Here is a 20985-nt window from a genome sequence, read left to right on the forward strand (position 1 = left end):
GTATGATCACAAAACTATTTTACTTCTATTTTAACTGATAAAAAACATACCCTAAATATAGGAACAAATAAGCGGTTAACCTCAGTATCAAAAGTGAGGCTGTGCAAATTATCTGCGGTTCATTTTGGCAAGGTCGTGACTCTGGCACAGACCTCTGGATGGAGAACACAACTTCTGAACCGAGAGCTGTGCTGGGGAATAAGGCCTCCAAGGCTGGCACTGTGGGGAGGGGGCACACACACATACACACACACACACACACACAGAATCAAAAGCCCCTTTATGGGGCCAGCACTAAAGGATTATTTGCACATTGGCCTTTTGCACTTCATTGGGGCGTAGCAGGCACATTCAGCCATGAGCAGGGTCATAAACACCAGACTCTACAGCCGACCACAGAGGGTGGTGGGAGCATAGACATATCAGTGTGTTTGTGTGTGTGTGTGTATTGTACACATGTAGCTTGAGTGTGAGTTAAGAGTATCTACAACTCGGTGATTCCAAAGTGAATAAAAAAAAAAAAAAAAAACATACAGGATGTGTAGATAGGCAGGTTTTTTAGTCCACTCAAGGTTAGCATCTCCAGTGTGAATGGTTTGAAGTTTTTATGTACACCCTCTCCTTTTGGGCGTGTAATATACCCCATGCTGCCCTCTTTTCCCTCACAGGTTTCTCTTCAAGACTTGTTTGACAATATAACCCACTAACACTCGGTCTGTCTGGAAACACAGTGGCTTATGCTTCTGGGGGGAATTACTTTATTTAGCTCCATTAGGACATCACTGTGGTGTTGACAGATTTCGAATGGGTTATTAGCAGTGAGCAGTTAGCATTCACCTGGTCATCTGTCAACTCATTGCCCCTTCAAAGGCACTGGGTTACTTTCATTTGCCAGCTGTTCAGCCAGTTGGCTAACGGGTTGCTTTGATTTTCTGGAACCATGCTAGAATACAGCTTTTATGCATACATACAGCTGATATCCTTTGGTCCAAGCTACTGCAACCAATAAGTAAGCCAGTAGCTTGAGCTCACTGGAACTGTACTACAGATAACATAAACGCCTGATACACCACTGCTTCTGTGATGCAGCTAGTAAGCTAACCAGTCAGCTAGACTAACTGGGATTATGTTGAGACAGACGGTGTGACACTTGGACATGAATAAGCATCAGACAAAAGTAAGGCCTGAATTCCAGTCTGAACTCCAGTCTAGCTGCAGCTACTTTACCATGAGGGAAACTTACTCTGCCTGCACAACATGCATGGGCCTGCAGCATGCCTCCTACTCAAGTAGCAGTGAAGCAGTCTTTCCACATTTTTGATTACTTTTACCTGGACACTAGAAAGACATGGTATCATTCATATGATGCCCAGATGCCACAGGGTAGGTTTAATTATTTCACTGAAACAGACACAGCGATGGGGATGGGGTACCTAACATGCCTCATGCCTGGGGGGGGAACAGTTGGTTATCTTGTATCTTTAGTTCTCTGAAGGAAATGGAGTGAGACAACCCTGGGGAGGGGAGGGGGCTTCAAAGCTGGGTCTTATTGAAAAAAAAAAAAAAAAAGTATCATTAGCGTTTTTTCCACAATTGCGCAGAATGGTTACCATGGCTATATTGTGTGTGTCCACACTCATGAACGATTGTGATTTCTTTTCCATCTGTTGTACTGCACAAGTTAGGATGAGGAATAACCTAAGAAAAACTACAAAGACACCAGCAGTGACGCAGCTGGTCGGCCATGGAATTCCTTATATGTAACGCGGCAGTTGCTGTCTCATTTCATTCTGCTGGCTGACAAAATGGCAGATTTAGAGCTGTGTGTTGTAAAAGCGTTAGTAAACTATTTTAAATACCCATCTTCAGCTGCACTTACAAAGGATATGAATAACTCTTTGCAAAGTATGAGTAAAAACACCACTGAGGAGGGGTGAACTGTGTGAAAAGTGACGTAAATCTGAAACCGATCGGTGAACACCTGCATCATTAAGCCGGCCTGGGTGTCCTGGGCACAGTTTGTAAATGTTCCATAACAAACCATGCCCTGTTGGAAATGCCATCAGAACAGTTACTCTCTGTGCTCAGAATCGTTCAATCCGGTCGAGGAAAAGAGGCTATTGTGGAGGAAATGAGGCCGGCATGGGGTATTATATCTTCGGAGGGGGAGGTCCTCCACAGGTGATGGTGAATCCTTTCTGTCTACAGGCATGTGTAAGGACCTCAGACCAATTACATCAGAGATGCCATCCTACTGAGTGAGTTGTGTCTTACTCAGTTTTCCTCAGAGAATCAAGATTACAAGGTTACCAACAATTTATCAACTGCACACCCAATATAATATGCAGATATTCAAACCACAGAGTTTTCAGTGAAGAAAATCGATATTCAGGCTCGGTCTGGAACCAAAGCAGGCAGCCATTTCACTCCAACAAAGACAAAATACAGTTGTCAAAAGTAAATTTAGCATGTCTGGCATTCTCGAGTGTCCACCTAATGGGTTACATTCTTCCCTAAAACAATGTGTAGTGACGGCTTGCTCTTAATAAAATGAGTTTTCTGGTCTCTCTGCCTGGACCCCAGCAGAATCTAGCTTTGCTTTGCAACCACTTCCTGCGATCCCAAAAGCCACAGGGCCCCATAGGACACTCAAACCCTCCTCTTGAATCCCTTTATTTCCTGCAGACTAGACTCAGAGGGAGGGAAGCAGAGAGGGGGGCAGGAAGGGCAGACTCCCGACAGCACCCAAATACCGTAGACATCTCAGAGGGTGGGAGGGAAGGAAGGAGAGGGGAGGCACGGAGCATCTCTTCCTGTACTTTCACCCATAAATCAAACATTCCTGCACTGTCTCTCTCGCTCGCTCTCATAGTCGTAGGCAAACATGCCCCACAGTTCTCTCTTCCCTTTCCAATTCCTTCCTGGTGGGCAGACCTCTGGTGCATGTTACCTAAAGACACTCGCTGCAGAGACAGGTCACAAAAAAAAAAAAAAAAAAAAAAAAGAAACAGGCTGTGTTATTATGCTACAAAACATCCAACTGGACAATTATACAGTGATTTCTCACGTATGAGTACAATGGACAGTTCTGCAGCCAGGTCTTAAAACCAGACAAGGATTCACTTACCTATTGTACAGTGACCTTGACCCATCAGGGGGCTTGGAATCAGGAGAAGATTGCAACATCACAGGGGGAGTCTAACCAAAACCATGCTCTGGCCGCTCAGGCAATGTCTTTAGCAAATAAAAAGGGCAATAAACTATAACTTTGACGGACGTATATATATCAAACATTTTTGTGGGATGACAGCGCGTGAGGGGCGAAAATTTCTGAAATCCCTGCCTTGATAAAAGGCAGATGTCTTGACGAAAAGCCACGATGACTGATATGTTTTCCAGAGTTTTGTCGCGAGCAAGAAAGTCACTCCAAATCAAGTCCTATTGCAAGAGCAAAGCAGCATCGTATATAGCTACTAAGTGGTCAGTCGGGCCAGAAACTGTAATAGAAAAGGGAAAAAAGTAATGGAATCCGAATGGATCAAGGCAGGCTGGCTTGAACATTAGTCACCCACAGTTTATAAGGCCATTAGTTCACAAATCTCAGGCCAAAGTCTCTGAGACCTCGGTGACCCAGAGGACTTAGTATGGTCTACAGCCCAGGTCTAACACCCTGCAATGTGTGTTAGATTAACACACACTTAGAGATCCCTCAGGTTCATGAACGCTCGCCCCACATTACAGGATAATCGGGCAGATTTTGGGTCTGATTCGTCCCTCCCAACAACCGGGAGGAGGGGGTCTTCTCGTGTCAGGGGTTTACAGAGAGGATCTTAATATTACTGAATGGAACAGAGGCTCCAATGTCAAATTGTAAATACCAAACATGTTTGATATTTATGACTGGAAACCTGTAGTGTGAAAGCGATTTAAATCTGAGCTGGTAACTTGCAGTAGCCAATGAGAGCAAGATGGCCATAGATATAAACCAGGAAGCATCACCAACCAGACAGGATTTCTGTTTCCCAAAGGAAAGGAATTATGGCAAAGAGCGCTGTCTCGAGCAAGATGCACCACAACAGGACAGACAAAAAGAGTTGGGCAGAAATTTATGTTAACTTTAGCTCTACATTATGTGTGGTGGAGAGAAATAAACGTTTTTGGTAAAGCCTGTTTCAGACTACATTGACAGATTACAATAAATCATATGAAGTCAAGTCACAAGACAGACGAGTCCAACTCTGTATCTTGACTGAACCGTCTGGTGAGTGCGATCTTTCAATTAAAATGTAAAAAAAAATCTGTTAAATCTGTCATTATGTCTGTAGTCTGCCACATTTTTAAAATTAAAAATTTTAAAGGTTGAAGATTAGAAAATCTGTTAGCGTACGCCAGCCTCATATTACCACCAAAGGGCTTTCACTTACAAATAAAAGTCATAATAAATGTATGTGATTGGACTTCAGCTAAATTGTACAAAATTGTGCTTAATAATAGCTATAGAGAGAAACATACTGTACCTCTTTCTCTGTGTAACATAACTATTCCTCTGAAATTATTTAAAAACACACCCATTTCCTGGCTTTGATGTGAACTAATTTTCTTACCAGCATACAGTATTTATAAGACAGAAAATCTATGCACAAGATTTTCACACATCTGGGCATTATTGTGCGTCGGACAAAATTCCTGCATTAGAAACTTATGTGGCGTGCCAGGCTACGTTTTTATAAGGCTTTTCAGACGGCCACACATTAAAAAAAGCAAAACGAATACAAAATCCCAAACACGTTCTTTGATCTGTCAGAACAGGAAAAAAAGAAACCCGATCTCTCCATCGATGCATTCCGTCTCTCTCTGCACGGAGGAGGAATGAGGTCAGGCAGAGGAGGCCCACAAAGGCACCCGTACTTTGCTCCACCTTCATAGAGCAAGGACCTATGGGTAAGTCTGTGGCTATCACAAAACACGGAATGTGTTTGAACAGCTGCGCAAGAGAAGAAATTCTGAAACACGTGCATCCACGCACACAAGCACGCACCACGCACAGAGACATGCACCAACACACATATAGCTGTGTGTGTGTGTGTGTATGCATACATACACACACACAAACGCACACCCCACACACACAGTTCATTCATTGACTTGGGCATCAAATTTATGCTCCGTTTCCTGGACGTAAGACGCTCCTCAGCCACAGACACAGCAGCCTCGCTCTCCACTCTGCTATCTGATGTCTGGCCAAAGCCAGCTTTGTGACGGATTGTGTGCTAAAACTCCTTCATGATCAAAACCTCTGCAGGGCTGTGGAATTCAAATTTGTGAGCAGAGACTGTGGGGGAGTGTGCAAGACTCTGTGTGTGTGCGTGTGTGTGTGTGTGTGTGTGTGTGTGTGTGTGTGTGTGTGTGTCTGTGTATGCTCAGCAGCAGGGCCGCTCTGACTGCTGAACCTCTACAGGTGGTGAACACACCTTGGCACAGGACCCCACTGTAAAACATTCACTGAGGGGGAGGCGGGGTGAGTAAGTCTGTATGTCTGCAAGTGTGTGCGAGTGTGTGTATGTGTTCCTGTCTGTGCAGTGAGCACTTCTGGCAGGGAGCCCAAGGCTTACCTGACATTCTGACTTTCAATGCCTCCTCGGGAACCATTGGGACTTGGACTACAGGCAGAAAACACAGAGAAACGGAAGACATAAAATAAATCAATTACAGACACAGCAGTCTGACAATATACTTTCATTTATTTGCTCCACTGTTTAATTTATGCCACTATTAGCTTTTTCTGGATAAAGCGTAGAGAGGAACTCACTTGAGGACTAGATGCAGGTTGGCGGAGAGGCGTGGGTCGGTGAACTGCGTGGTTCGGTTGTTGTGATCCACAAAGTAGACCCTGCCAGTGGCTGTGTTCCTGATCTCCCAACCGGGGGGCAGTGGGCCAAGCTCCTCACAGTTCACATTACTCAGATCTCTGACAAGTGCAAGGGAAAAGCACACAACATATAATAAAATATAGCCGATACTGTGGTAGACAAGAGTGTAAAAAAAGTGGCAGCAGGAGGGAGAAACAGTGAGAGAGAAAGAGAGAGCATCAAATTCTAGGTATAAAACATACCAAAGCACTGACTAACTGGGCTCCAGCGGACAGCAAAGATTCCGAGATGTCTGAGGAATCAATTTTATTCTATTTTTCTTCTTCCTCCCATCTAAATTATTTACTGCTGCCCTGCAACCCCATTCAGCTGGACTCCATGGAGACAAAAAGGTTCAGAAACTACAGCAGCCTCACTATGCTGGCGCTGACTTATCTGTTTTGCAGGGTCAAAGCCAAAGGGACCAGAGCTTCAAGAGTGATGAGAGCTTGGCAGCTCAGCAATCTGCTAATGCTGGAGCTGTCTGAGGAGCACTCATTAAGGTGTGGCGTGACCAACTGGCCAGCTTCAAGAGCAATAAAAACACCATCCATCACACATATATTGATAGAAAGCAAGAGCGCAGTGGCCAGATATTATGATATCAGTCATGTTTTATCGATTGCATCTGGAGTGCACTGAAGCATGTGTGTGCACGCCTATGTGTAAATTATGTATAAATTATATACATCTATGTATGTGTATATATATATGTGTGTGTGCGGGCGCGCGTGCGTGTGTGTATATATATATGTGTGTGTGTGTGTGTGTGTGCAATTATGCTGTATCTATATCCATCTATCTGTATCATCTCTATATCACCTATCTATATATATATATCTATACATGTATAAAGCTATATGGCTACACACACACACACACACACCTAGATAGATAGATATGTATAGATATATACAAGTGTAGATGTGCACATTCGTCTGAGATTGTGGTAATCAATAAGACACACATGCTTGAGTGAGTAGAGTCTCTGGTATGACTGATGGAGACCTGTGTGCTGCTGGCCATGTGTCCAGGGTGAGTGTTTTTGGCAATCGTGCCAGAGGAGTCTCGATACCGAATCGCTCTCAGAGCCCCATGACACGGGTCTCCTCATAGCATGTCAGCAAATAATCAGCTGCAGGTTTGTAGCAGACTATAAAGAGATCAGGCCGAAGAACTGGCCATGACACAAGCCGTGGGTTATGTCCAGTTTGTTCTTGCACCAAACTGGGTGGCTGGTTAAGTCACAGCTAATATCACAGTTCAAAGAGAAAAGAGACAAATAAGACTGGGAGCTGGATTCAGGCCTAAGACAATGCCTTTACAAGGTAAGCACCTTAGATCAACATGTCACCTTGATGTTTGTAGTGGTGATGCAAAGCTATGTGGCTAACCTTGCCAACAAGAAAGGTTTTTCACACAATCGGCAATAGCTTCATCTTTTTGAGCTAAGCTGCCGCGTCTTTTCTCCTGTCCCTGATATGACATTAGCAGAGTGATATTTTGACAAAGAACAATACAGTGCTTCCTTGGTATTAATTTCGCAGTGGTACGCCAACACATCAAGGAAATTACCAGCACTGCAAAAGACATCGTGAAATTAAAACAAATGCAGTTTTCCCATTAGCACTTAGAACTGTGCCGCACCAGTTTGCATTTCCATTCCCAGTTTAAGCACGCCGAGTTGTGGGTGAGCCGCGCCATCTCACCAAAGCACGCTGGACCCATCCTCAAGTGGGCTACAGCAACATCAGAGAGCTTTGTCAACATTCATCAGTCCAAAAGAAATTCAACAGCTCTGAAACAGAAATGCTTACAACCAGAAAATCCCTATATAGCGACACTTGCAGAAGTTGTATCGTAGTTGATAATCTAACCATGTAAACACACCTTTGAGCAAGTAGCCCTGTTGTAATGCGAACACAAATCAGCGGTGCTGAGCTGACATGACAAATCCAACAGAGAGGAGCGAGGCGAGCACATGTGTAGGGGAAAAACGGCTCAAGATTGCAATTTAAACTTACTATGTGGTCACTGTAATTCTTAAATTCTATATTTTGCTATTTAGCTTGAACATCTATTAGTATTTTCCAGGTGTATGTGAAGAAAAGTTCCTTTGATGGAGAGTGACACAATAATGCAAGGCACAGAGAGAAAAATTGATCATGTGTTGTATTTATGACTCCACAGATCACCTGGTGGACGTACCTGGGTACTCTGGGGTCGTGCCACGTGCTGACACCTGTCTGGGTATGGAGAAAGTACACCTGGCCTTGCTGTGTGGTCCTCTGCTCTGTGAGTCAGAAAAAAAAGAGATGTTAGAAAGGTGGTGATCACTGGAGGTACTTGGCTACACACTGGTGTGAATAATTTTAAAGGCGTGAACTAATGTGTTTTGCGTCAATCTTGACATTGAGCATACGTCAAATACGTGACGTGATGTGTTGAAAGTATGTGGAAAATGAAACTGAGCTTGATTTATGTGTCGTATATAGACAGAGCATCCTTATAAGCTGTCTGCATAAGAGAGATCACACAGATGGAGATAAAAGGACTGCCTGAGTCAGTGGAGATCCCAAAGGCAGCCAGGAAGAGGCAGCGGGAAGAAGGGGGGCTGAGAGGGAGGGAGGAGAACATTGGAGAGGAAGGGAGAGGAGAGATGGGGGTGTCTGACTTTGGAGCCGGTGAGCTCATTCATCACAACTTGACAGAGATATTTCCATGGAGCTGCCTGCCAGAGAGCTCTTCTCTGGCATCCCTTTGGACCTACCGCCCTGTTCTAACATGCGTGTACATAACCTCCACCCCTCACTCCACCCCCACCCCCACCAGATGAGAGCACGCCATACATTCGACAAATGGCGGTGACATCTCTTGGCTGGTCTGTATTCACACCGGGGGAATCAGGGCTGCTGACATAGTTTATAGACACTGCCCAAGAATTAAAGAAGGAGAGAGACGGAGAGAGAGAGAGAGAGACAGAGAGAGAGTGGGAGACAGGCAAGGCACGGCTAGGAGCCCCTTAATCTGACGGACCGAGGGCACGGCTCTGATATGCTTCTGTGGCCCAGGCTCCCAAATCCTCCAGAAGATTTTACAGTGAGGATAAACAAAACTCCTTCTGGCTGTGTGGGAGACTAGAGTTGTGTGTGTGTGTGTGTGTGTGTGCGCCTTTGCATTTACATGAAAGAGTCTGATTGTTTGACTGTGTGCAGAAAACAGGGGTTGAGTGAATGGCTGCCGCCAGCCTTTAACTGCTTGATCAATTCAATTATACTGTCTAAAATGGGGCCAGCATTTCAGGATCCTTATGTGGCACTGCAGTGTCATCAGCGCTGTGCTGGACTGAATGAGGACACAGATTAGCTGGGTTATTGGACCCAGTGTTGAGCTGGGAGGAGGGCAGAGAAGAGGCAATTAACACAGCGGCATTACAAAGATGACACTTCTCAAAGAGGAAGGGAGAGATGGCTATCATAGGGGAGAAATCCAGCAAACTCTGGTGTGATCAGAATATTAAGTGCTTATCTGTCAGCTATGTTTACTGGTAGATGGGCCTGCTGGTTAGAAAGCTCGAGTGAATGTTGTACTTCAGTATTTTTTCCAGTGGTATTTCTCTATGTATGGAGAAATTGGCGTAATTTATCCTAAAACTGATGTTCACTCCTGCCACCATTCCATAATCAGCTCCAGTAGGTGTTGCAGTTAAAAAAATTAAATAAAATTTAAAAAAAAAAAAAAAAAAAAAAAAAAAAAAAAAAAACTGCTCTACTTTGGCAGTTTATATTGTGATATATTGGCATTTGTGTGTAAATTGCAATTTTTATTGTTTCTATGTGGGATGAGCAGTAAGACTAGATGATGACTTTTCATTAGGCTTGTATTTTTTTTTAGCTGCAGGGTGCCACTGCAAAATTTATGTACTGTCACTGCACTAGTCTATTCAAGCGTTAATGTGCATCTAGTCTACAAGAATTTTTTTCCCCCTCAGGACTACTCAGGACTCCCACTAACCGTAGCCTTCAGGCAGGTCCGGAGGCGTGTGCAGGTGAGTTCTGCTCATATAGTTGCGGTGCCTTTGGGAGCGGACTCGTCTCTCCTGAGCTCGCTGGTCACTGGGCGGCATGGCTGAGGTGGGTGTGGCCCCATTCGTGCTGATGGGTGTGTTCTCATCCACAATGCAGCTGAGAGGCCGGCCAGGGCTGGAGTACTCTGATGCAGGTCTGATGAGGGGCAGAGGGGAAGACACGAGGGTAAGGGATGAAAGGAGAGCAATGGGGCAAGAATAAGGAGGCAGGATGGGAGGGGGAGAGAAGGGAAAAGGTAAATGAGTTAACAAACAAAAGAGGAGAAAGCGAGTCATCTATACAGACAAACAGCAGCCAATCAATAGGCAATGTTTAGAAAATCATTTTGTGCTAACTAGGAAATCCATAAGAGCCACTATGTGAACAATCAATATGAAGGCAGCTGATAAAGACAGTGAGAAAAGAGGGATAAGGGAGAGAGAGAAAGAGAGAGAGGAACAGGCAGAGGCAGGGGAAAGAGAGAGAGAGAGAGGAAGAAATACTGCTGTCGCCTCTCTTATCAGCTCTGTGTCTCCCCTGGCTCTTCGACATGACTACAACAATACTGTCTGGACCAGCCGACACCAGAGCCTCTTTTCAGGAGCCCATCTCGGTTTAACACTGGCCAGAGTCTCCGGTCTGGGGGCAATGAGGTCGCAAATGAGGTCTTCCATAGGCCTGCTGCTGTTTGATTTGAGAGGTCTGGGTTTGAGTTTCTGTGGGCTGCAGTGTGTACTCACCTGGTAGGCCTCTCCCACTGTGTGGTGCGTGTGATGTGGTTCAAGTACTGAATTCGGCCAGACGCGGTCCTCCTCTCCTCCCAGCTGGCAGCAGAAACACACACAGACACAGCAGTGAGTGGACACGGTCAGGCAGCCGCAGGACCATCTAGTACTGTTCTGCCTTGCTGCTTTGTCTGACCGCATACAAATATCATATTCCGTGTGTCTTTACCCCCGTGCTTGAGGGCAGCGTGCATTGTTTAGGATTTGTAATCTCCTCTAAAGCGCTCCTTCTGAGACGACAGGAGATTTCCCCAGACTGACTCACCCATCTGGAAGATCATTGTCAAACAGCCGACTGCAGTCCACCACGGGGCCTCCTGTGCCTATCCGGTCCCTAGACTGCAGGCTCACTGGATCAACACATGGCAGACAGATGCACACACACACACACACACACACACACACACAGATACACACAAGGATTACTAGACAGCAGATTACACTCAAAGCACTGATGTTGTATCGAAGCACAAAATGCAGTATAAGAAGAGCAGTATATCTTCACGATATACACATTTGTATCAGTGGGATTTTAAAAGTTTAGGTTATTTCAAGGGACTGTGTGTGGGACTTGTCTGGGAAACACTGCTCATGAGCAGCCATGACATTGGGAAATTGCATAATATACAGCAATAACACAGGAGAAGGCTTGTTTGGGTTTACCTCGATTTTATAAAACATAGAAAAAAGCATACATGTCTACTGAAAAGTTTTATCCAATGTGATACACATGCGATGAAATAAAATCAGAAAAAACAAGTCATTAACAAGTTCCTTGGTTACTACAAGAACAGCCATAGCAACCAATAAAGGATGTGATTTTCTTTTAAAGGCTTTACTAGCATGGCTGGAACATGGAAAATTTGACCAGTCAGATAGCACGGCTGAAACTACTCATTTTATATTTAACATTTCATCATGGCTCTCAGTTGGGTGGCTTTTACTGGGTAAATACTGCCCATCTATTGTGCCATCACCCCAGAAAATACAATACATAGTGAATCAATGACAACATCGAGTGCATCTGGCCTCACGGTGGGACACAAGGTCTATGGAATACATGCCATTGGGTGTGGAGTTACATTTGTGATTTTTATGGATTTCAGTTCTTGGACATATAGCTTCCATTTATATGCAATTAAAATATTATGGTTTTCTTGCTTTTTGTGGTGCTAATTACATCCCTGTTCTTTGGGGAAGGTTTCACAGCCCTTTGTACTCACCCACTATCTGGCCTCTAACTGTGTCGCTGTCATTGGGACTCAGCTTGTTTAAGTCGAGTCTCTGGTCTGTTGAGGAGAGAGCAGACAGAAGAGAGGGAAGTAGAGAAGAATGAGAAGCAAACATGAGAACAAGAGAAGGACAATGTGAGACAAACAGGAAATGAGAAGGAAGATGAAAGGGAAAGAGTAGAAGACAGAAACACAGAGAAACAGAGATGGAGAGAGAGAAGAGAGGATTTATCGCTGTCAGAGAGAGACACATGTAACCTAGCATGTGTTGGGATGCATTTTTTCCCTCCTTGGACAAGTCCCATCGCTCTGTATCATTTACATCACCCACAGTCAATTCCTCTCTCTTTGTCCCTCCCTCCCTCTGTCTCTCATGCTTTCTCTTTCTCTCCGTCTGTAGACCCTGACTGGGTTTTGCCCTGGAACAGATGGTCTGGTCTGTGGAACAGCCACGGGCTGTAAAAAACTCAGTGAGCACTGGTACAGAGCAGGCTGCAGTTCAACTGCAGAGGTCAAACATTTGACAAATTTCAGTACAAAGCCTGCTCTATTCTGCTCAGTCTTAACATGGACATGAACTTCTGCCAAAGTCTGGAAACTCTTTGTCTAAAGTTCTTAACCAAGTCTGGGGAGTTTGAAAGTGAGAGAGAGAGAGAGATCAGGCTGAAAGGAGAAAAAAAAATGAAGGACAAAAAAATGTCAGCATTACAGAGTTGCCTGCAGACATGAGAAATGCCACTATCTGCTCTCTGTTGTCTGGGTGTCATGCAGATCAGCTCAGGATGTCTGTCTAGACTAAACAGGGACCAAAACAGGCAACGGTCAAACTGTTACAAGGCTGGCCGGAGGTTCGCAGCCACAGAGAAAATAGAAAACACACTGACAGAAAAAAAAAAAATACACACCAGCACAAGAGAAACACTACAAGATGCATTCAGGTACATACATCTAAATAAACAAGAAGCCATACACACACCCACACACAAACACAATTACACACAAATGTCACAGTCAACCCAGTGCCCTCTCTAAGGTCTGTGGAGGGCATGAAACTGCAACTGCTGCTAAACACACAAAAGCAAAAGAATGACAAACATAACAGGGGAGGAAAAACCACAACAGAGACACACAACAAATCTGTGCTTACACTTAAATAGCTGTACAATTATGCATGTCTGCGTGAAATGACCGGTTGTCTAGATCGGCAGACGGAGATAGAGGGAGGTTAGTCACTGTGGCATTTTGTGTGAGGGAGAGACGATGCGTGTGTGTGTGTGTGTGTGTGTGTGCATGCTGCCAGTCTATGGAGAAGACTGAGCGAAAGGAAGGGGTGAGGAGGAGGCCGGGAGAGAAAGGAAACGCAGAGGCAAACCACTCACAGCTGTGGCACAGGGTTCAGGTTTCCTGTGTCGCTCCAGGAAAACAACAGTGTCAGGGGCTTCTAGGAAAAGCAGTGGGATTCTTTCCCTTTTCTGTCTACAAGACCGCAGGCCCAAGGAGTGGGTACCAACTCGCCGTACAAGCAAATCACTCCAGGCCGCTTTGTTGGTGCTACAACTGTCTGGCACTGCTTTTACTAGGAGCCACTTGCATCTAATTTATCCTGTTAGCTTCTGAAGTGAGACATTTTTACTGTAATTGCAGGGTGATGTTGATTGGCTCTTCCTGTTCTGGCAGGGGCAGAATGCTGACCCCTCTCACACCCTGGCCTGGGCTCCATCAGGCCGAGTGAGGCAGACAGGACACGCAAAGGAGCAGCTCTACGCTGGGTCACTTAGCTTTGGCAGCAGCGCAGCGTTATTAGCTTCTGGTTCTTATCACACTGCAGGTATGAAGGAGCCTTGGTGAATAAGGCCACAGTCTATTATTAGTGACCGGATAGAGGGGGTGACTGAATGCTCAGAGACCACAAGACAGACAAAATGACAAACATACACTAGCGATGCACTAATACTGGTGCTGACACTGGCTTAAAAGGAAGAATCTGTAGAAGAGATTTTACCCAAGACTGACACCTGACAACAAAAGCCCTGTAACAGCTCAGAAAAAAAAAGGTTAAGGTTACGATTTATTTTATTTGACATGGACATTACAGTAGCATTGGAACAGCAACATAAATGCACAAGCCCAAGATATACTACATTTAACGCCTGTAGTGAAATGCTTTCTACATTTTGTTTGTTTTTGTGCCTACACCTGTGCATAAAGACAACTGAGGAGTACAGATGCTGTTAGTTTGCATTTTGTAATGACATTAAACTGAGTAGAACATGTATTTCTCAGAAGCTGTAAACAGCAAATCTTTGGTATTTTCACTTGATATGCCTAAAACGATTCATCAGTTATTGAAATTGTAATTAATTTTCTGTGAGTCAACTAATTGATTAATCGACTAATTGCTCTAAATAAAAAGAAATGGCCTGAATTTCGACCTTTTTACACAGAGGTTTTCCTCTAATAGTGGAAAAAGAGAGATTTTATTCAATTCAATTCAATTTTATCTGTATAGCGTCAAATCATAACAAAACCTCAAGGCACTTTACAGAAACCCAACAGATACTGGTCAAATCCATGGACCAAAATCTCCCCCAAGAGCAAGCACAGGGCAACAGCAGCAAGGAAAAAACCCTTTTTTATTTTATGCGATTTGTTTTGGTCCAGTGAATCCTACACTGTTCATTTAAAGTCATAAATCAGATCAGTACTCGGCAGTGACACACAAGTCGAATCTTCCTGTGTTAGTACCTCACAAGATCAACTGCACAACATGGTGGTAATTTTAAATCAAATTCATACCTATTTCTACGTGAACCTGCATCTGCATGAACCTGCCTGTATGACAATGCATAATGCCTGGGTGGTACGTATCGGGAACAATAAGCTAATTTAGCGGAGGAATATTCCTGTGTAGTAATCTATATTCATATTATTTCAATCTTGTCAGGCTGCAACCTACACACAATTACGGATAACTTTGTTTTGATGGCCCATACCTGGCTCGCTTTCCGTAAAATTGGACTGTCTATGCAGTAGACAGGTTGATATATTTTTGAAACTGGTGCTACATGGCCAGAGAAAACAGATAAAATGGGCTGTGGTATTCCCTTTGGCTAAAAAGGCAATAAAAAAACCTACAACAACAAGAATGCACTGTGCTCATTGTCCTCCAGTGTAATGTCACTCCTAAGTCGCTCCTATTGAGAAAGCTCAACCAGAGCTTCAGGTGTGTCTATGAACGTAGGTGGCAAAGCTGGTTCCCATATAGCAGCTTGCTGGAGCAGGAAAAAAGTTCTTAGAGAACATCTGTTCGCTCACAAAAACCTTTTGGCTGCAATGATGTCGACGTGAATTGTTCCTGGGTGCAAGGACTCGAAGAGGAAATGGCGTGCTGGACTGAGTTGTTGTTTACCAGTAAAGGATTAACAGTGTTGTCGGCAGCACTTGAGGGCTGTGAATAATCCTAAATACAGAGAGAACACTGCTATAGGATGTCTTCAAAATCTCTGAGTTTGTAGTAAAACTCAAAGAAACTACCGTTCCATCAAGTGATTTGGACAAAAAGGAACCAGGGACTTCTTCCGCCCAACCCCCCGGAGCAAAGTGCTATCAAGTACAGGTGTATACCCCTCGGTTTGGCCCAAAACACAATGACTGTTTCCTCTTTAAGTCCTCGCACCCAGGAACAACACAAGTCGACACCATTGCGACTAAAAGCTTTTTGTGAACAAACAGATCTTGTCTTAGAGAACTTGCGGTGAGGAGCCACCACTCTCACAATCTGACTGTCTGTGGCGGCGGGCATACAAAAAAATGAAGAAGTACAATCTGTACTTCGAACAACAGCCAGAGCCGGAATTTTGCCAGCAAGTGAGCGGGGAGCTCTGGCTGCAGGCAACATGGAGGGAAGTTAAATTTTGTTCATTTGCATATACTACCCACACAGTAATGATACAAAGCTGGTTGAAAATCAGCAAAGTTTCCCTTTAAACACACACAAGCACACACACAAACACAATGAATCACAGTGACACTTACAGCCTGTGTCCTTGAGGCGGTTGATAGCATTGGACAGAAGGCGGACACAGCCCAGGAACCCGGCCCCCTGCTTCTTGTGGATCTTCTTGTGGTTCCATACACTGATGGTGATGGAATCCGATTTGCCGATGTATCTGAGGGGAGACGGCAGAGGAAAGAGAAACCAGTCACAACCACTAATGACAAGTCTCACTCATAACCGCAATGGGAATCATCGTGTGATTGCTTTTAATGATGCTTGCGTGAATGTCTGCGTTGCATTTTCAGTTTCTGCTGTTAAACCCCGCTGTGAAACATAATTGTGTTTTGGAAGGATTTTAAAAACTGAAATTAACTTAAGAGGCAAAACAAATGTTAGTTGTTGGAACCTTTGAGAGATCTGAGCTTACTGGTAATGACAACAACTTTCTAACTGCGAACGTGTTGCCAAAAGTTATTATGAGTCTCAGTCAGGATGTCCCTGCATTGTGGGGGGAGCCGCACATCCGCCATGGAGACTACGACCAAGTCCTCACAAGGACATGGCAGGGACACGGAGGAGGAAGAGGAAGGTGGCTGAGAGGGATTTTCCAACCAGTCTATGAATGTGCAACTCTGATTCTGAGTGTGTGTGTGTGTATGAGAAAGAGCACCACAGGCAGACTGATCCTGTGAATCATTTATAATCTTCATGGCAGCCCTCCACACACACACACACACACACACACATCACCTCCAGAGAGATGGGTGGTTCTGTGTATGTGTGTGTATGTGTGTGTGTGTGTGTGTGTGTGTTTGGGAGTGGGAGGATGAGGAAGGGGACATTTGGAAAGGAGATGGGAAAGGTAGAAATAGAAGACACAGTCATGAGTATTTACATGAGCACCAAGGCTATGAGCTTAACAGAGCTATGAAAATACGGACTAAAAGGTGGCATCTAATTAAAGAAACATCTTGGAATTTTGAATTTTGCTTATTCATATTTTCCAGGAATGTGTCACTGTGGGCAAAAAGTGTCTGCATTTGCCCTTAAAAAAAAGGCTTTCTGGGCCCCATGGTTTTAACAACGTCTGTTTTAATGATGTCACATTTTAGGCAAAAAACAGAAAAGAAAGGTAAAACAGAAAAGAAAGGTTTCCAAATATGTTAAGTATCTGGTGAAAAATGGCCAACTTTAATTTAAAATGTAAATGGGCAAGGTATCCTTCTAAGAGCACAATGAGGCTATTCATACTGTAAAATGTGGTGGGTTGTCATATTAGTCACATCATCTGAGGGAAATTTGGCCCAAGTGCACTGTAATCTGAGTGAGCCTGTCCATCACAATTTTTGGAAAATTTTACTTTTCATTGCCAAACGTACTATAAACGTCAAGTGTAACATATGCATGAAGCTACTTTAATTGCTACCTTCACATCTTCATGCCTCTCTAATTTCTGTAACTGGAGAAGTTGTGGATTACTTACACAGGGTTACAGACACACTGTGAGATGGACGAATGACACAAGGGAAGAATAGTGGGAAGTGAAAACTGACATATTCAACTAATAATCACAGTATGAAAGTTAAAATGTAAAACCACGAAACCAGTCATAGTGCTGAACAGTTAATTAGAATACCATTAAAATCACGATATGGCAACGCAATATCCAAATTTCAGGAGCAGGCAAATTACCATTATAAAAGAAGTAATGTGGTGGTGCAGTGCAAAACATGTTTGTTTGGTACAAATACAGTGAAAATTAATATTCTGATGCAAAAATTATTGTTCCACTAAATTTCTGAAATGCATATCGTAATATCTGACAAAATAGCTGCAATGTGATTTTTTTCATATCATGCATCTCAAATATGAATACTATGCAAGTAACCGAATGAATCAAATTACTCTCATAAATAACCAGAGAAAGGACAAATTAGATTAGCTTGTGCACGCAGACACAGCCAAAGTGGGATGGGAATGAGAGATGGCTAGATATAACAGACAGATAGGAGTCAGACAGATATAGTAGATGAGCCATTACATTATCCCCTGACTGCCTGTATCTGTCTCCTGCAGTACATTGTCTCCTTTCTCCTTGCTCTTTTCTCCCTGCTTGTCTGTCAAGCGAAGCCGGGCTCTGTTAAACTCACACCATGTGAACCTGTTGTGGCACATCTGCTCGGGTGGGCTCCCTCCTTCAGTCGAAAACTAATCATCCATACAGTTTGCAGGAACTGCATCCCACTGTAATTATCATGCTGCTTACCAAAAGGGATATGAAACAATGGGGCTGTGAGTAAGACGTCTGGACATTTTGAGTCAATGCCAAATGCCTGTCTGGGGTGCGATCTGAGAGAGCTGCAGACGTGAGGGGAGGGAAGTATTACAATCAAACCCCAGTCATCTGGATCTCTCTCCATGTAATAAAATTCATTAGTCTGGCTAAGATTTTTAATAGCAGTCAAAGGCAATAATGTGCGCGCACACACACACACAATGGGAAAATTTCATGAAAAGGGGAAAGCAGCAGAATCAAAGACTCAGATGTGCTTTTTAAATATGGCATATGGCAGATCGTGTTCACACAAGAGGGATCCTTGGCTCCGCGAGTGAGTAGCTACAGCCTAGACTCAAAGTAAAGCTAAAACCTTACATTAGACTGCACCTCCCATAGCAGACGTTTTGGCTTAATAAACCATATGAAGGACTTCTCGATACCAAATATGATCTAAAATATGAGCGGGCATTTGTCTGAAATTAAAAATGTCTGAAAACACTTCACAACCATCAAGGTCTTCTCCCAAAATCATTATGAGCATGTCCCTATCCTATCCTATCCTATCCTATCCTATAGCACATGAATGGACCAATGAGGGAAGGGGTCTTTATGCTAACATTTCTTAAAATTTCAGCCATACCCTGTAGTTTTTATGGCCTGTCTGCTTTATAAACTTGGAGCAGGCAGAATGAGTAGGAGAGGCAGGTTGCCAGCTAGACTGTGTCTGCTATCCTTGGCATGCTGGCCACATCCTGCAACAATGCTGAGAGGTCAGAGTTCATGGGCTAGTCTGCTGGTTTGGACTGACCACTGAAACCAAGGACCCGACACACACACACACACACACCATTTCGACACCCTCACATGAGCACCTACAACAAATGGAAACAACGAGTCACTGCCAGCAGGTTTTAATGCATTTGGCTGCATTGTGAACACCAGGTGTTGCAGGCCTTATTTTAATAAGTGTGAGCCAGCCAGCCTGCCAGTGAGGCTGCGCTCAGTCAATTAAGATTTCTCTCCTCTCCAACACACCACCTGAGAGTCCTTCTGCTAGCCAGGTGAGTACACCCTGCCACACAGTGAAGAGGGCACGGCGATGTTTAATTCATCACTGGCGGAGGAACACTTATGCAGTTTCCACATAAACTCCAGTCAGCTAAGATCGCCTGCTCTTGGGACAGATTAGAATGTGGAAGCTCCAGCGAGCCACAGGTCCATGTTCTCCAATAGTCTACTGCTCTACTCCCTCTCTGCCTCCGAGGTGTGCATGTGTCTATTTCCCGCTTGTCAAACGTGACATGAACAGCTAATTAAACAGCCATGTAGTGAGAGGGTCCTGTATCCTGAGTAACCAAACAAACGGAGACATGTGCTTCCTCTTGCTGTTGGCTACGCATGACGGTTGGATAAACATCGGGCAAATACTGGAAACTTTCACTCTCACTTTTTCACTTGTGCTTTCTCTCTGGCTCTCTCTTTTTCCAGGTTACTTTGCAGGACAAGCCATCTGTGGGAAAGGCAGTAAGAGTGCAACAAGACATGCACGTGTTTCAGTCAATGGAGGAAAATACTATTGGAGATGCCCCTCCCTCTTTGTGCTTTACATGCTGTTCCAAGGAACATTTTTAGACTGTGTTTTCCGGCTCTCTAGGATTATGTCATTACAGAGTGTCTAGATAAGTGAGAGGCCAGATACAAATAAGGGTTACTTTTCATGGCCAACTCTGACACTTCTCAATGTGCTCACTTTGTAAAGTTTAATAAAGAGAAGTAAAGATCAGAAAAAGCAGACAAAAGTCATGGTTCAAGCTGCTGTTAGTACCTGGCAAAATCTTTGAGTAGATGGAGGATTATTCTCACACACCAACAGGGAATCTTATCTTTTGTCTGTCACAACGGATGTCAGAAGTGATTGTGTGAGAGGAGTTATAAAATGTTCTGGCAGATGAAGGGACTTACAGGTCGTAGTGTTGATTCCACTTGGGGTCAAGTGTGTTCCTCACAGTGTCTGTAGAGTGGCATTGCCCTGAACCATCCACAACCACCTTGGCAAAGGGATCAGGAAGCCCTGTGGGAAGTGAAGGAAACAGAGTAACAACACTACAATCAGCCTCATCAACCAAGGCTGCAACACCGGGGCTGTAAACTGATGAATAACAGTCTGATAGGCCACAAAAATACAGAGTTAGCTTTCTGTATGATATGTGGATGGTGGATATGGTTAAGTATGAAAATGATGAAAATGATGCCTTTGTGGCCCGGCTAACACTAGCCAAAACAGACATATTTATTTGATTAAATTTTGCACCTTGCTACCAACAGATAACAGCGTAAAGTTTAAGATAACCCAAAAGCACAATGAATCTCTTTTTGTCAACATGTTAAAATGGTCCTGGCTCTGGGCAGTCCTGCTCAGCCTTGCCATGGAAAAGCACCACCTGATAGGTGGGAACTGTCATGATATTTACTAGGTTGCATATGATGTAGATGTGGAGGCAGAACATATGCTAATTGGCACACACAGGGCAGCAGACACATGTGCATCATAAGGACTACGTGCACAAACAAGAATACACTCAGGCATATTTTTCTATGGCTGCGGTGCTGCTCTACACCCACTCCCTAACTGAATGTTTGCTCAGCTCCTGAGCCCTGGAATGGGAGGAATGGACACCACAGAAACCACCTGAGTGAGCGGAAGACCTTTACATGCT

General features: G+C 44.1%; 1 protein-coding gene across 2 annotated transcripts in view; it reads right to left on the reverse strand.

Annotated features, from left to right (window-relative positions):
* Positions 1 to 20985, reverse strand: part of smurf2 (SMAD specific E3 ubiquitin protein ligase 2) — a 56255-nt gene that overhangs the window by 9249 nt on the left and 26021 nt on the right. For both annotated transcript variants that reach the window (XM_030056882.1, XM_030056883.1), the window contains 9 exons: positions 20231 to 20339; positions 16029 to 16162; positions 11985 to 12050; positions 11027 to 11111; positions 10717 to 10800; positions 9924 to 10132; positions 8118 to 8202; positions 5810 to 5968; positions 5613 to 5660 (listed from right to left, as the gene is read on the reverse strand). In XM_030056882.1, coding sequence (XP_029912742.1) covers positions 5613 to 5660; positions 5810 to 5968; positions 8118 to 8202; positions 9924 to 10132; positions 10717 to 10800; positions 11027 to 11111; positions 11985 to 12050; positions 16029 to 16162; positions 20231 to 20339 — 979 coding nt within the window. The remainder of the gene's footprint in view (positions 1 to 5612; positions 5661 to 5809; positions 5969 to 8117; positions 8203 to 9923; positions 10133 to 10716; positions 10801 to 11026; positions 11112 to 11984; positions 12051 to 16028; positions 16163 to 20230; positions 20340 to 20985) is intronic.

The sequence above is a fragment of the Myripristis murdjan genome, chromosome 8 (assembly GCF_902150065.1).
Source record: "Myripristis murdjan chromosome 8, fMyrMur1.1, whole genome shotgun sequence".
Classification (NCBI taxonomy): domain Eukaryota; kingdom Metazoa; phylum Chordata; class Actinopteri; order Holocentriformes; family Holocentridae; genus Myripristis; species Myripristis murdjan.